Source organism: Osmerus mordax, chromosome 13 (assembly GCF_038355195.1).
Source record: "Osmerus mordax isolate fOsmMor3 chromosome 13, fOsmMor3.pri, whole genome shotgun sequence".
Lineage (NCBI taxonomy): Eukaryota > Metazoa > Chordata > Actinopteri > Osmeriformes > Osmeridae > Osmerus > Osmerus mordax.
In genome coordinates, this window is record NC_090062.1 from 7,018,615 (window position 1) to 7,034,852 (window position 16,238).

At 47.4% G+C, this 16,238-nt stretch overlaps 1 protein-coding gene across 1 annotated transcript in view; it reads left to right on the top strand.

Moving 5' to 3' along the window:
• The window catches only part of adamts17 (ADAM metallopeptidase with thrombospondin type 1 motif, 17), a 45,098-nt gene extending 40,302 nt beyond the window's left edge, over positions 1-4,796 (top strand). Inside the window, exons 21-24 of the mRNA XM_067249240.1 lie at positions 255-459; positions 551-703; positions 3,489-3,666; positions 3,787-4,796. Coding sequence (XP_067105341.1) covers positions 255-459; positions 551-703; positions 3,489-3,666; positions 3,787-3,938 — 688 coding nt within the window. The 3' untranslated portion in view covers positions 3,939-4,796. The remainder of the gene's footprint in view (positions 1-254; positions 460-550; positions 704-3,488; positions 3,667-3,786) is intronic.
• Positions 4,797-16,238: the final 11,442 nt, after the last annotated feature.

A 16,238-nucleotide genomic window follows, 5' to 3' on the forward strand; every position in this document is an offset into this window, starting at 1 on the left:
TCTCCTGGTTCCTCTCTCTCTCTCTCTCCTGGTTCCTCTCTCTCTCTCTCCTGGTTCCTCTCTATCTCTCTCTCTCTCCTGGTTCCTCTCTCTCTCTCCTGGTTCCTCTCTCTCTCTCCTGGTTCCTCTCTCTCTCTATCCTGGTTCCTCTCTATCTCTCTCTCTCTCTCTCTCCTGGTTCCTCTCTCTCTCTCTCTCCTGGTTCCTCTCTCTCTCCTGGTTCATCTCTCTCTCTCCTGGTTCCTCTCTCCAAGGTGGGTGACTGGGGAGTGGGGCTTGTGTTCTGTGACGTGTCGGAAGGGTGTGCAGCAGAGGGAGGTGGTGTGTGTGTACCAGCTCCAGAACGGCTCCTACATCCACACCCGGGACCTGTACTGCCAGGGGGGCAAGCCCCCCACCGTGCAGGGCTGCGAGGGACGACTCTGCCTCACTGTCTGGGAGGCCTCCGAGTGGTCCAAGGTCTGACACACACACACACACACAAACACACACACTTCCCGTATATATGACTGTATATGCCTGTTGTAACTGCTTCCTTCCCTCCCCCCAGTGTTCGTCAGACTGTGGCGCGGGGGTCAGGAGCAGGACGGTGAGCTGCACTAACCCTCAGGGACGCTGTGACCCCCAGTCCAGGCCTGCCGAAGTGGAGCCCTGTGAGGACCACTCCCAGTGCTACGAGTGGAAGACTGGAGACTGGTCCAAGGTGTGTTCACACACACACACACAGACACACAAGCATGCACACACACACACACACAAACGCCCACACAAATACACGCATACACACACTGGTGCAGCCAAACACACCCAAACACAGCACGCGCCCAGTGCGCTGTTTATAGACCCCTCCATCCAGTCCAGATGTCCCCTCTGTCAAGATGGATGCTTCTCTGCGGTACAGGGTGTAGGTCGGTGCCAGTCGTGGCGTTTGTGTGTGTGTGTGTGTTGATAGATAGACCGGATCCACCTGCCTCCTCTCTCACGAGAGCTCCCAGTGAGGGATGAGTACCTGTGTGCGTTCAGCAGCCAGGCAGCGGGGAAGCCTTCCTCCCTGGCCTCAGCTGCACACGCTGAGATGGGGGTCATGTGTTCCCCTGACCCGGCGGAGTGACCCCGGGGCTTACGCTTGGCGCCACTTCCTGAAAGGGGGTCATAAACGCCCTGTAGGGTTGCAGACAGCTGCATGTGACATGTAGGGGGCGTGGCCAGATGATATGTGTGTCACAGACAGTCTGTCTGAGGTTTAATGGTCAGCCTGGGGAAGCAGGCTGGAGTGTGACATCACGAAACCCTCTACTGGAACCCGCTGGATGTTAACAGACTGGAACCAAAACAAGCAGTACTCCCACTGACGTCTAAATGTAGTTCTATAAGAATCCTAATGTTGTTGTGTCAGCTGTGGGGAATAGCTTATAGAAAATACATCTATTTTTTTTCTGAGAATAATAAGACCTTGTCTGGAAGTCCTTCTCGGATGAGCCTCAATGTTGGTGATGCAATATGGCATCGTACAGCTGCCTCCCCAGATGCACACACACACACACAACTGTTACACACACTGTCAGAGCCAGGGACACCGTCGGTATGACTCAGTTTATTCATGCTAAACTCTGGGTAAACTTTCTAATGAATACAAACGAACCCACAGAGTAACGATGAGTAATGTTCTGCAAATGAAGGTTTGGTTGCTCCCGGTGTCTGGCGAGTGGGAACCGGCACCGACTCAGCTCTCTGCTCTGTTTAGCAGGTGTCAAGGAAGCCTGGGTTTCTGTTCTGTGGAAATGTCACACACTGAGTAACACGCTGAATAAACACCAAGCCGATTGTGACTTCAAGTTTTTATCTTCAGAAAGATAGATTGCTTTGTAGCAAATTCATGACACCCTCTTTCTGAGAGGGTCTTCTGTCATGATCAATACATCAAACACCAAAAAAACAACACAATTATGAGGAGTTCTGGAAACAGCCAAATGATGTTAAATTGCGCTGTCTCGTTTCGCGAGGAAGCCTGTCATCTCCTGACATCTCATGTCACGCTGCCGTCCTGGCCATTATCGTGTGTGACGTCACGTAGAGTGCTGTCTCTAATGAGAGGGACATGTGGCTGGGTGTTTTGATACACTTATCCTGGTTTGTACACGTCAGTCTGGAAGACCTGTAACAGGCTTGTCTTCTTCACCTGAAAGGGACTGTTACCTGCCCACAGAGTGCCAAGCGTTTTAAGCTTCTCAAACAGCTATGCATCAAAACCAGTCCTCCATTCCCTGCATCTGAGACGGTTTAGACGGCTGTTGAGTTAAAGCCAAACTAGCCCTGACCTTTTAGAGTCGGTAGAGCCAGAGGCAGAGGAGGCTTTGATCAGCCTGTTGGATATTCTGTAAGAGGCTGAGGCACAGCGGGCCAAAGAGAGAGTTGAGTTTCTCTCTGTCGCTGCCTCTCTCTCAGCGTCAAAGTCTCTCTATGTCCTCTTCTCTCTCTCTGATGTTCGTATTACTCTCTCCCGATATGGGTGTTGTCTAGGACACAGTCCTCTTGACCCCAATCTTAGTCCAAACCACGTCACCAACTTTTAGCCTGGTATTAACCTTGACGCCAACATCTCACTTTACTCTGGAAGAATGTAGCTGGAGGATCTGGGAAGCTCTCCCGAGGTCACATGTTCCCAGGGATTAGACAGGACTGTGTGATCCGAGCAGAGCCAGTCATGACACACATCACTCACACAGTGTTCTCTCCACTTGGCCAAACGCTTGTTTGTTTGTGTGTTAGCTCCGAAGTACATGTCGGCGTTTGTGTCTGTGTATGTGTGATTGTATGGGGGTGTGTGAGTGGGTATGTATGTGTGCATGCGTGTCTGTTAGTTTGTGTGTGGCGCATGTTCATCTGTGACAGAGAGAAAAGAGAGAGACCTGTCTCTCTCACAAACACTTAATCATGAGAGAGAGATAATGAAGGCCCCAGCACTGCTGAAAGGGCCTCTTCAGAGCTCTCCTGCTCATTAAACTGCCGAGAGATGAGGAGTGATTGTAATCAGATTGTCTGAGTCCTTCTCTGCTTGCTCCGTGTCAAGTGAGTAAGTCTTTCTGGAGAGCACAGGCCCTCTCAGTGGAGACGTAGACAGCCTCTGCTAATGGGTTACACGTGCAGAGCAAAGTGAATGCTCTCAGTGTTGATGGAGACCATGTGATGGAAGTCCTCATCCCAGTCTTCATTACAGTATCAGGTTGTGGAGGCCATAGCAGTGGCCAGCTAGAGCCAGCTGTCGTGGGGGAGTACTGGGCTGGTCTGGATAGCAAGGCTCTCACATCTGGATCCACACTAACATCCTGGTAGATTTGAGCGTCACACTGGCTGTCACATGAGCCAATGGGAGAACTTGTTCCTTCCAGCTGCAACCAATAGCAACTTCGAGCTCAGAATGGATTCAGCCATTAAGTGTGGGACATGTATGAATGAACATTTTGCTGACAATCACTGGCTGTTTACAGTGCTCGTCATCTTGTGGGAAGGGTCTCCAGTCCAGAGTGGTCCAATGTATGCACAGGGTGACGGGTCGTCACGGTAACGACTGCCCGACCATGTTGAGGCCCCCAACCTACCGACCCTGCCACCAGGGGGCGTGCAACGAGAAGATCAACATCAACACCATCACCTCACCCAGATTAGGTAGGTACACTGGCACAAGAGAGGGAGAGAGTGCGTGTGTGCCTGCATCCCTCTGTGTGTGTGTACCTGTGTGTGTGTACCTGTGTGCTGACTGGGCTTGTGTGTGCTGTTTGTCCCCAGCTGCTCTGAGCTACAAGTGTGCAGGTGACCAGTGGACGGTGTACTGCCGCGTGGTCAGGGAGAAGAGCCTGTGTAAGGACATGAGGTGGTACCAACGCTGCTGTGACACATGCAGGGACTTTTACGCCAACAAAACGCCACGCAAGAGTTAATGACCAACACACTCCCCCTGCCACCTAACGCTTTTTTTTTTTTTGTCTTTTACTGTTACATGACGTTTTATTTGTTGTTATTGCAGATGTTGTTATTATTTTCGTTACTGTTATTATGGTTACCAATAGACGTTTCAAAAAATCACTTTTACAACACAGATGTGTGTCTATGTAAGATCACTAAGCTTCCAGTTTGATGAAGACTTGAAAAACAATAAGCCTTATGTTGCTGTAAACCAAAGTGTTTGACGTCAGAGGTGGGCTGTCTGGGGGGGCCTGTTCTGTTGCTGGTGTGGGTAGACATTCAGGGTGAGGTCTCCCCTGTAGTGACCCACGGAGCTGCCCAGGGCTGGGCTGGGGCAGAGCCACCAGCTGACTGCCCTTCAGAACCACACACCCCATCCTCTGCCAGTTCCCTCACAAACTGTCATGTTCTATGTTGTACGTGTTGTGTGTGTCATTGTTGCTATTTAAGACTTGCTATGGGGGGGGGGGGAATATAAATATGTTGTTTTAAGGTGAGACTACCAAGCTAGCCAGCAGATCAGTGGATCTGCTGGATCCACTGATCTGAGGGTCTCTGGGAGACTGGGAGACTGGACAACTCACCTGGCACATAATAGTAACCTAGATATTTGCCTTTTCACATGATAAGTTGGACTAATAGACTGGAGAAGAGCTTTGGGGGAACTGATGCTGATCCCAGATGGGGTAACACTAGGACTCCTAGAGGGGGAGGGAGAGAGAGAGATTTAACATACGTGTGGGCTGTCCATTCTCACACAGGTAGGAGGTGCCCAGAGATGCGTCAACCAACTGAGCCATCTGAACTGCAGTGTTACCCTTTCACACACACACACACACACACACACACACACACACACACACACACACACACACACACACACACACTGCTTTACTGCGCAGATCCTGTTTTGTTAACTCTTAATAACCTTGACGTAAGCTAAACTCTGGTTTTAAACGGACACTGATACTAAACATGGTGCTCTTTGTTACGAACGCATCTGACTTGTAATCAAACACACCACATCTTGTAGCAACAGTAGCACAGTAGCAACTGTGTGTGTGTGTGTGTGTGTGTGTGTGTGTGTGTGTGTAAAAGATGCCCCAGTCTTGCCTCCCTGTAAAGCCTAGCGTTTTGATGGTGCTAACAACTCTTGACAGAATTCACTACTGTGGAATTCAATTCCATGCCATCTTTGATCAAGTAGATTCTGGTTCTTGTTGCTGTTTTCAGAATGAACAGGACACAGGAACATGTTCACGTTAAGAGTTATTTAAATGCTGAAATGTAGCTCATTTGTTTCATCCATAAGTAATTGTTGCGAAATGCTTTGTTACTGATATGAGTGCAAATGTGTTGAAATATTCCTGTACTGTATGTTTTATTTTAGTTGCACATATGTTTGGTACATTAAATGCCACTATGTATTCTATGGTGCTTTTAAGACATGGGCCTGCTCCTACATCAACACCCTCAAGTGTTGCCATACAGGGATTAAACCATTCACTCTATGTAATGAGTGTAGTAATTATCTTATACTGGTTCTGTCATACATAATAGTTAAGGGTAACACCTAACATAAATCTCTAAGTATGAATCTGTATGATTGGAAATATATATTTCAAGTCTACTGTAAATTTTGTATTTTATTTCTTATTTTTGACATAATAAATTGTGATTTTTTACATTACTTTTCCCTCTCTGGTAAGACCTGGAGTTTCTTATTCTTTTTCAGTCCAGTCGAAGTTAAAACCATCTACAGCAACACTGAATACATTCACTTGTACAGACCTATAGAACCTGAGCACTAGATGTTCTAGTGTGAAAGTCTGTCTGTTCTTCTCTCTCCATGCCTCTCTCTCCAAGATCTCTCATTCTGTTTTACTGGTTTGTATCTGCATCATTGCCCATTACTGCAGGAGACCAATCGTGAGTGTGTGGAGAGCAGTGTTTCCCACAGACAGATCTGGACTGTTAACCGTTGAAGCCATCAGATCATTGATGTCATGTGGTCCGATCTTCTGCTCCAACACTGCGATTCCACACAGACGGAAACGACTGGCCTTCACAGGTGTGAAGACGAGTTAAGGAGTCGGGAGAGGGAGGAGAGGAACGATGGGGAGGGAGCGAGAGAGAGAGGGAGGAGAGATTTGCAGGGATTGCGAAGGCGAGAGGTTTGATAGGCAGTGAACAGACCAGGGAGGTCAGGGATACCAATGAAAGGAAGACAGGAAGTTTCAGCAAACTGAATACAATTAAGCCTTTGACTGCAGGATCTCTCTGTCTCTCTCTCTCTCTCTCACACACACACACACACATCTCAGAGTAAAGCCTTTGTTGCTAGTTGAAAGAGAGAGAGATGTCACTGATAGTGTGTATAGACTGTGGGCTGAGCTCGGACTATGTGATGTGTTTTTGACACTCACACAATACAGTGGCAGAAGTCTATCTCTCTCTGCCCTACCGAAACTAAACATGTATTATTCCTTTCCATGCACACATACACACTGCACAGGAAAGAAGCACCAAAGTATGAACTGGCCTCCAGATTGTCACTGTGTAAAGTCATCATGATAATGAGAGGAAATTGTCCCCAGATTAGACACAGCAAAAAGAGAGAAGTGCTGATATGAGGTTATTGAATCGTTTTCCCTCTCTGTCATGATGTGTCTTTCTCTCCTTCTCCCTACCTCTCTCATTATGTCTCTATCTTTTTGTCTCTCTTTCATTGTCCCTGTCCCTTTCTTCCTCTGTCTTCTTCTCTGTCTCTTTTTCTCTCTCATTCTGTCTCCCTGGGCATCTCTCTCTCACTTAGTCTCTCTCTCACACACACACACACACACATATCACGTTGTTGTCACTCTCTCTTTTTCTCTCTTTTTGTGGTACCACGATACTGTGTGTGTGTGTGTGCGTGTGTGTGGGTGTATGAAAATGAAAGAGACAGCTCATTAGCCAACATATATGGCACTGGGCTCCACATTACTGGATGTACTGCAGCCGGCATGCCTGTCATCAGACTCTGAACCAGGGGGACTGCCTTGCTTTCATGCACCAGGCTGTCTAAGGAGATGATGAAGACGTTCATCCTAATCAGTCAGCTTTTCTTCAACCCAATCAGACAGAATAGACAGACGATGGTGGAGATAATGAGAGCACGAATGTACTTCAGTCTAAGTAGGACATATGAGTTTACTGAAGCACACTCTCCTGGTCTTCCCTCAGTGTCTGCACATTTGAAAACACGTGGAGGAGAGACCTGCATGGAGGATACCTACAAGGACAGAGCAGATAACCCCCACCCCCTCCCCAGTGTGGGCCCCAGTTAGGCCTGTGGTCTCCCCTATGGAGCTCCTCTTCCCGTGACCCCTCATCTAAGCTCCCATCCTCTGGGCGAGTCTCCCTCCTGGAGGTCTCTCCTGTGTCTCCCCCTCTGACCTCCGTCTCTCTCCATCTTCTCCTCCCATCCCAGGTGAGCTGGGTTCAGCAGGTCTGACAGTGTTGCCTGCACCTCTTACTGGGGCTGTTAACACTTCTACCCTCCTGGGGGGGGGGAACCTGGAGAGACAGGAGCTGCCCTGTGTCTGTTTGTGATGTGTGTGTGACGTGATGTGTGTGTGATGTGTGTGTGCATGCATGCGTGTGTGTGTGTGTGTGCGTGCGTGTGTACGTGTGTGAGAGAGAACATGAGTATGTTGGCTGTGGAGGTATGTTGTGTTGCTTGGGGAGAGGCACAGAGCATGCTGCTTTAATTCCTCCAATCACGTGTGGTAATGAGGACCAGACGTAGGCAGAGGAGAGGAGATGGAAAACCAGCCAGCCGTGACCGTCAAAACATTCTGAGTGGGCAGTGATGACATTAAACACACTCAGACATACGCACCGACACACACACACACCCACATCTACACGCACACACTTGCCTACAAACACACACACACCTACACACACACAACTACAGTACAAAACAAACACACACACCCCTACACACAACCACACTCACACACATATATATTGCAGTCATGTAAGCCTTCCTGATGTGACACTCCAATGACAAATCACCCTTCAGTCTACACACATACCCAGCACAAGCACACACACACACACCATGCCTGCGGCCTGATTGAGCTTCTATGTTTCCACACAGAATGGTTCTGTTTGAAAGTGAAACTGGTATTTGGCATGACTGTATTATAATAAGTAATTGAGTTTTAAAAATGTGCAGTTTATGCTATAGAGCACTATCTGTTGCTCTGGGGAGGGCATGTGTGGGTTTGTGTTTGCTGCCCTAGTTGGGGTAAGTCTCCTGTCTATGACAGACCTGGGGTAATGGATTGTTTGTTTGTTTTTCTTATAGCAGCAGATTGGGGTGCAGTGTTCTTTTAAAACTTGCTTTCTCTGAAGAAACCAATTAATCACTCATTCCCAGTGGTAAGGCCGCGTTCAGCACTATCTCAGAGCAATCTCACTCTCCAGATGGCAGCTCACCATTGATAATCAAGCACTGTGTGTATGTGTGTGTGTGTACATGTGTGTTTGTATGTGTGTGCATCTGCATGTTTTGTGTGTTTGTGTGTGTGTGTGTGTTTGTGTGTGTGTGTGTGTGTGTGTGTGTGTGTGTGTGTGTGTGTGTGTGTGTGTGTGGGTGTGTTGGTGTATGCGTGTGTGTCATCTACATGGACACACACACTTCAGCTGTGGAAGACGGAGTTCATTGTCATATTTATAAGAGCTTCATTGACAATATTTATCCTTAGGTAGTGTGATTTCAATATCTCTTCTACAGTGGTCCTCACCTAAAGAATGTTTTAGAGAATGAATGCTGTCGCAATATAGTTCATCTTTAACTCTGACCCCTAGTGGTCATGTTTTAACAATGCAGCTATTACATAACATGTAAGTAATTTGGCCACCTCAAAGACATGGCCAATAGCTCAATCAATGAGATTGCCTTGAATCTAAGTGCTTTGATGTCTGTTTGTCAGCTAACATCACAGGTAGAAATCCGCTCATTAACGACTTTCATGGAATCATTAGTTGACTCCTGCAGAGGCTGCTGGCTTGTCTTGAAGACCACAGATCTGTCAACAACTCCTGAGACTGGGTTTAGCCACGACAGGTAAATGACTTGCTTGACTCGGTAGGTTTGTGTACAGTGCTTAATGAGACCTGGGGGAAGAGATACAGTCAGCAAATCCTCTCCGTCGTCAGACTTGCAGACCATCAGCATTTTGTGTTTTCAGAGGACACAACACAACGATAAAAAGTTTTGATTTTTTCTTCATATTTCTGTGGGAACCATTCTATCTGTTCCCCAGAATGTCCCATCAGAAGCAGCATCATTGAACACGAATATACACACACTGAGGGAAACACACACACACACTGAGGGAAACACGCACACACACTGTGGAACACACGCACAAACTGGGGAAAACATAACCGACAAGATCAAGACACATCTCCATTGTGTTACATTCAGGTTTTAGAAAACTCTCTCATTGTGCTGAATCACAGACAGCACCATCAGAACTGCCAGACAGAACAGACAAAAACACTGTGAAAATCACAGAGCAATTTTTGATCTGGAACAAAATTACTCTTTTCATATCCAGTCGATGTATGGATGTCCCTAACCAGGGCTGTCTGAGCCGGTTGCCGTGACGAGACTGTGACGGGGGGGGGGTTTCCTTGTGTCAACACAACAGGGAGACAGACAGTCTGCGAGACAGGAGCATTATGGGAGATGCAGAAAATAACTTCTTTGTCTGCAAACAGCCTCTCAGATTCTGTTGAGAGAACACAACAACAACAACAACAACAAGACCAGCAACAACAACAAAGTCAGCCCTTCCCCAAATCAATTGCAGTAAAAACTTAAAATAAATATGCTGTCAAGTACCTTGTTGAAAAGAAGACATGCTTCAGCTTTGTAGCTATAAAGCCTTTACGTTATAGCAATATTGGACCTGTACTGGTCATCTCAGGAACCCATTCCTCAGTGCAGACCTCTCATCAGATCAGCAGTCTGGTCTGTGTGTGATGTGATGTGTTTTTAGATACTTTTGGGCTTTTTTCTAGACAGTTGGAGAGAAAGAGAGGAAGACATGTAGGCAATTGCCCGGTCCGGAATCTAACCCAGGCTCCTGCATCGACGCCTAAGCCTCAGTGGTACATGCTCTTACCCGGTCAACCAGAAGGGACCCACTCTCTGTGTGTAGTTAAAAATGCATTCAGAGTGAGTGCTGTGAGAACAGGCAGAATAGATGTTGAGTTATTTGTAGTGCGTGAGATTTATGGGATACACATAACATGAAGTGTCAGCAGTGGTGTCATGGCTAAATGTGATTCCCTGAAGACTGTGAGTACCCACTCTCTGTCAGATAAGACTGCCATACTAGACTCCCTAGCAGACATGCGTCAGGGTCGGAGACTGCTGTTGAGTTTCCACTGGGCTTTTGTCTGTCAGGTGGATGGCACAGACTCCTTAGGGATGAGGACAGTCTTTACACCTCTCCTGGATGGAGAGGATGAGGACAGTCTTTACACCTCTCCTGGATGGAGAGGATGAGGACAGTCTTTAGCTCATCTTCCAGCTGTTCCTCTGAGGTGTGAGCCACAAGGACCACTGACCTTTCAGGAAGCACAGCCCACTCTCTATTGTTCTCTTGCTCTCCATATCTCTCTTTCTCTCTCTCTCTTCCACCCTCTCTCTCGCAGAACCATATCTCTGGGTTCCACATTCTTATACTTATTCCATCAGATCCTTTTCTTTTGTCTCCCTTCCTCCTCTCGCATCCTTCCCTCCTCCCACCTGGGCCTCGGTGAGGAGGTGTGTGAGTGACATCCAGAGCCTCGGGTGACAGGTAACATTTCAGAGATGTCACTCCAGACTGGGCTGCAGCCTGGGACACTATTGTCACTCAGCACACACACACACACACACACACACATACACACACACACACACACACACAAAAGACACACGCACTCGCACAAAGATATACACACACACACACACACACAAAGACACACACACCCATACACATGCATGCCACTCTCTTGTTCCTTTACATGTGTTTTTACATTTATCAATTCATGTAATAAACTATGTATCCAGATAGAAGTGTCATTTATTTGCTCCCAGCCTTGCCTGGATGGAGCTACAAGCTCATTTCCTTAAGTGGGTCATTTTTCAAAAAGAGCAGGTTTTGTTTCCAAAATGTATAAATCCTGTGATGGAGTATAGGATCATTATGCTGCGCAACAGGAGCGGCCAGCTGAGCTAACACGCCGTTCATTAGGGCGTCATGGAGCACAGGGTAGGAGGGGGGATGAAGGGGAGGGGCCGGGTACAGAGGGGGAGGGGAAGGGAGTTTGGAGGTAGGTGATGGACAAGCTAACAACCTGCTCTGACACACTGTAGCACTGAACATGGGTGGGTGTGCATGTGTGTGTGCGTAGGTGTGTGTGTGTGGTTGCGTATGTGTGCATGTGCAGGTGTGTGTGTGTGTTCAATAGCTTGGGGCTCTTTTTAATAAATCCCCTCAGTAGCCATGAAAACCCCATTAATGCAGCTCAGCTCAGTCCTCGTTCTCTCTCTGTCTTGTTGGGGTGTGTGTGTGCATGTGTGTGTCAGCATACAGTGCATGTATATGTGCTCACAGGTGTGCGTGCATATGTGTGTCTGTGTGTCAGCATACAGTAGATGTATATGTGGTCATAGGTGTGTGTGTGTGTGTGTGTGTGTGTGTGTGCAGAGACTCTCCCAAGGTGACTCATCAGAGCTCTCATCTTGTCTTGAGGGGCACAGTGGAGGTGGGGAGGGGAGGGGAGAGCTCTGTTCACTATGCCCCACTGCATGGCTAGTTCTTGGGGAAAGCATGGATACACACACACACACTGTTATGAGCATGAATAGATATACCGTCTGCACGATTTTAAGGATGGGTTTATTTGGTGAAGAATCCTATCCTGCGGCCACACAATCACACAACCACAGCACAGTTATGGACAGTGGCATTTACCATTACATTTGTGTGTGTGTGTGTGTATGTGTGGGTATATGTGCGGGTGTGTTTGTGTGTGTGTGTGTGTGTGTGTGTAAGGATTTGTGTGACAAGCTGAATGGCAGCAGATGTAGGAAACGCCAGCCCCCAGCCTCCAGCCTCCAGACCCACCCCTTACTTCCCAGCCTCCGCCTGGTTGGGAAAAAGCTGCTCATCTGAGGGGACCATCCATCAAAGAGCCTCACAAGCAGGACCTGGGCCCCCCCCCCCCCCCCCCCCCCAGGGGCTTGACTCCATCGACAGTCTACCTGAGGTTCAGGCTGCCGGTGAACCTGCAACACCACACTGATGCTTCTGATGCCTCTCTGACTCCCATGTCACCTGGGAGTTTACCTGAGCTAGAGAGATGAGAGAGAGACAGAGAGAGACATAGAGACATAGAGACAGAGAGATGAGAGAGAGAGAGAGAGAGAGAGAGAGAGAGAGAGAGAGAGAGAGAGAGACATAGAGACATAGAGACAGAGAGATACACACAAATGCTGCTCCTCTGTTCCCTGTTGCTGTGGCATGATGATGATGACTGGACCTCCAGCCCCCCTCTCGCTCCGTCCTTGCTGTGGTGAAGGGCTTGTTTATCTCGTTCTAGCTGCTGTCCTGGAGTGTCGACTGAACTGGACAAGGACGGGAACCACTTATCAGACACAAGAGTGGGGAGAGAGGAGCTCTAATAATGGCCCTCGGGCATAGCCTCTTTCCTTTGATTGTACTATGTTCTTTGGTACAGAGTTGTCAATACAGGTTTGTCCTGGTACACTTGATGGTTACAAGTGTCCAGGTTCATGATGGTTACAATTGTCATGGTACATGATGGTTCCAGGTTAGTTGTGGTACAAGGGTTGAGCGAGGCACCCCCCCCCCCTTCCTAAAAGCTGCCTGAGGAGAACGTCCTGGCCTCCCTGTCACACGGAGCACCGTCCACACCCTGCAGCACCCTGCAGCTCCCTGCAGCAGCCTGCAGCAGCCTGCAGCAGCCTGCAGCACCCTGCAGCACCCTGCAGCACCCTGCAGCTCCCTGCAGCACCCTGCAGCAGCCTGCAGCAGCCTGCAGCACCCTGCAGCACCCTGCAGCACCCTGCAGCGGCCTGCAGCACCCTGCAGCACCCTGCAGCACCCTGCAGCACCCTGCAGCAGCCTGCAGCACCCTGCAGCACCCTGCAGCACCCTGCAGCACCCTGCAGCAGCCTGCAGCACCCTGCAGCACCCTGCAGCACCCTGCAGCACCCTGCAGCACCCTGCTGCCTGGATGCCCAGCCAGTCTCCTCTCCCAGCTGAAGGCTGCTAGTATGCCAGCAGATAACAAACCACAGGAGGCTGCAATTATCATGCCAGCTGTGTCGGATGGGGAGGGTTGAATTGGTTTGTTATGAAACCTGACTCCCGCAGCAGGTTGTTTTCAGTCTACGAGAGTATCACGTGTGTTCGGTACCGGCCCATTCATGGCCATCATCACACTGCCACCATACCCAGGCTCTAAGCTTTTACCTTTGTCTTGTGAAATATAGCAGTGAAAGAAGTTCATTTGAGCTGACAGGTCTGCTGGGTTAATGGTATGGATGAAGTAGTCATCCATTTGTAAATGTAACATTTAATCTCCACTCCACGACACCCTAGGAACCAGACACAGGAGCCCAGAGCTAGCTGACCTTTCCTTAGATCCAGAGAAAGGGAGAGAAAGAGAGAAGGAGAGAAAAAGAGAGAAAGCAATAGAAGGAGAAAGAGACATGGAGAGAGGGAAGGGGGGAGGCATTTTCAATTCCACACTCTAATGCATGTGATTATTTCAAAACGAAACTCAATTTACAGCATACACGTCCATCAATATAATAGGCTGGAACCTATATATATATATATATATATATATATATATATATATATATATATACATTTCAAAAACTAATTTCTCTTAACTTTGTATTGGTTCATAATTCCAATCTTGACCATGTATGTGATGTGAGGAAAGGTTGTGCTCAGCAACATCATGTAAGGATTGATTCCCATGGTGAATACGATGCAGCAACATCCACTCTGCTGAAATGACATCCCCAGATTTCCATCCTCTGACAGTTCTCAGTTGTTTTATGGCTTTACTTTCAGTCTCAATGACAATGAAGCCATTCGTCTTTCTGGGCTGAACCCTGTGCTATGTCTACTGCGACGTGGACAGTAGTTAAACCGTGACATTGAGAAGAAGTCTCCTGAATGTAAATAAGAGACGGAGAGCTGGAAAGAAGAGAATAATGGAGTGAGATAAAAAGGTGAGCAAGAGAATGATAGAGGCTGGTGGGAAGCAGAACGAGAGGGGAAGAGACAGAGATGAGCGTGAAGGAGAGGCAAGGTAAACATCAACTGACACAGGAAGAGAGAATGATTTAATGGTGCCACAGAGAACACTGTCGCCATGGTAGCCAGAGTGCCACAGGGAGGTTAAGTGAAACATTTGCATCAATGAAATTAGCTCACGCAGTATTGGATTCCTCTGGCTGCCCTCCCCCCCTGAACCTGGGGCGAGACCATCAATGTAAGACTGCTGTGGGAGAGAGCAGACCAGACTAGCAGATCATCATCTGTCTCACGTCTAGCTGAAGAACACTCTGTATGGACAGCTGATGCAAAGGTCTGGATGGAACGGAAGGTTATGTGCTTGTAGTTTGGAGAACTGTGAATCTATTCTCTGAAGTTGTCAGTGAGAAAAGTAGTTTCAGTAGGCCAGGCCCAGCGGTGGGCAGGCCCAGCAAGAGTGCAGATGTCAGTTGTGATAACACAGGGCCGGGACACTGCCATTGGGGGCGTTGGAGAATTGATTCCTCCAATTCTACCTCTGAACAATCAAAGCTCTCAACAGTGTTCAATGAGGGAAATCATCCACCGAGCAGAAACTGGGGTACAGAGAATGTATGTGTGTGTGTGTGTGTGTGTATGTGCTAGTGTGTGCATGTACATGTTCTGTGTGTCTGCAGCAGGGGCACAGAGAGACTGACCAGCATTACATATTTAACATTGGATTTATTCCAGATTAATGACACTGTTGGGTTTGACCCCAAAGTAATGATGTTTCGCATACACAGTGTAATGTAGTTCATATGATCCAGTGTGTCATCACTTCCTATGACATGACACACACAGAGGCAAGTTTGTGTAGTGGTCATCTCTTTAATTATCAGTAGTGTTGTTCTACAGTTTTAATTAAAGACAATTATTGTTTAAATCTCTCAAATCCTTTTCTAGACTGAAGGGTGTTCCAAAGAAAGACCAGCCAGTTGTCCTACCTCGCTTCAAACAGTCCTCTTCATTACGAGAGCAAACTCACTTGAATAACCGAGTCCTTCTTACAAAGCTTCCTGATACTGATTTCAGAGATAGACCAGACAGTGTGTAGTGGGTGTGGTGTCTACCTTCTTCTCTCTTAATTGCACCTTTTTACAGATGAACTGGAGCACGGACCAGTTTTGTTTCCAGGGGTGATAGAACACCTAGCAGAGAACTATTAAAATCACATGCACGCACACACACACACACAAACACTCACACACACACAGTTCTCTATGCAAACAACAGAGCTGATAAATCACATTAAAGTCTTACATGGCAATGTGCTGAAAATAATTTAGGAACTTACTCACTAGAGAGATGTGGCATTTGGCTTATAATATGTTTCTGGTTGATAATTTATGATGCTTAGAAATTCAATTATATCATATTATACTGAACACCACCTGCAAAGCCATTTGAAGCCAGGAAAGTTTTTTTTTTTTCGAATAAAAATTTGTGAGGAGAAGGAAAGACTTGATTGCTTTGACAGTTTTCAGCCACTTTAAAACGTGTTTGTTTTCCAAGTGTACAGCAACACTATGTTACTGGGAAGATGATCATTATATAAAATAATTGTAAACCTTGTACAATTGTTTAGGCTAAAGCCATTTCCTTGTGCTTCAAAGTGCCTTTATAATGTACAGTACAGTAAGATGCACTCTTTGGCATGGCATGATTGGAACTGGTTGTCATGGAGCTACCTGTTAAATTGAAATATCAGTAAATGTTTCAGGAAGAGACGCAAATAATATTTTATACATAAGGTCAATCTAAACAAAACAGTCTTGTATCTGAGAATATGCCTTCCACTGATGGAGAGACTAATAACAAATGAGGATTCACAGAACAGAGTCCCACTCTTTGCTGATGCTGGAGACGTAATGGCCAGCTCCCTCC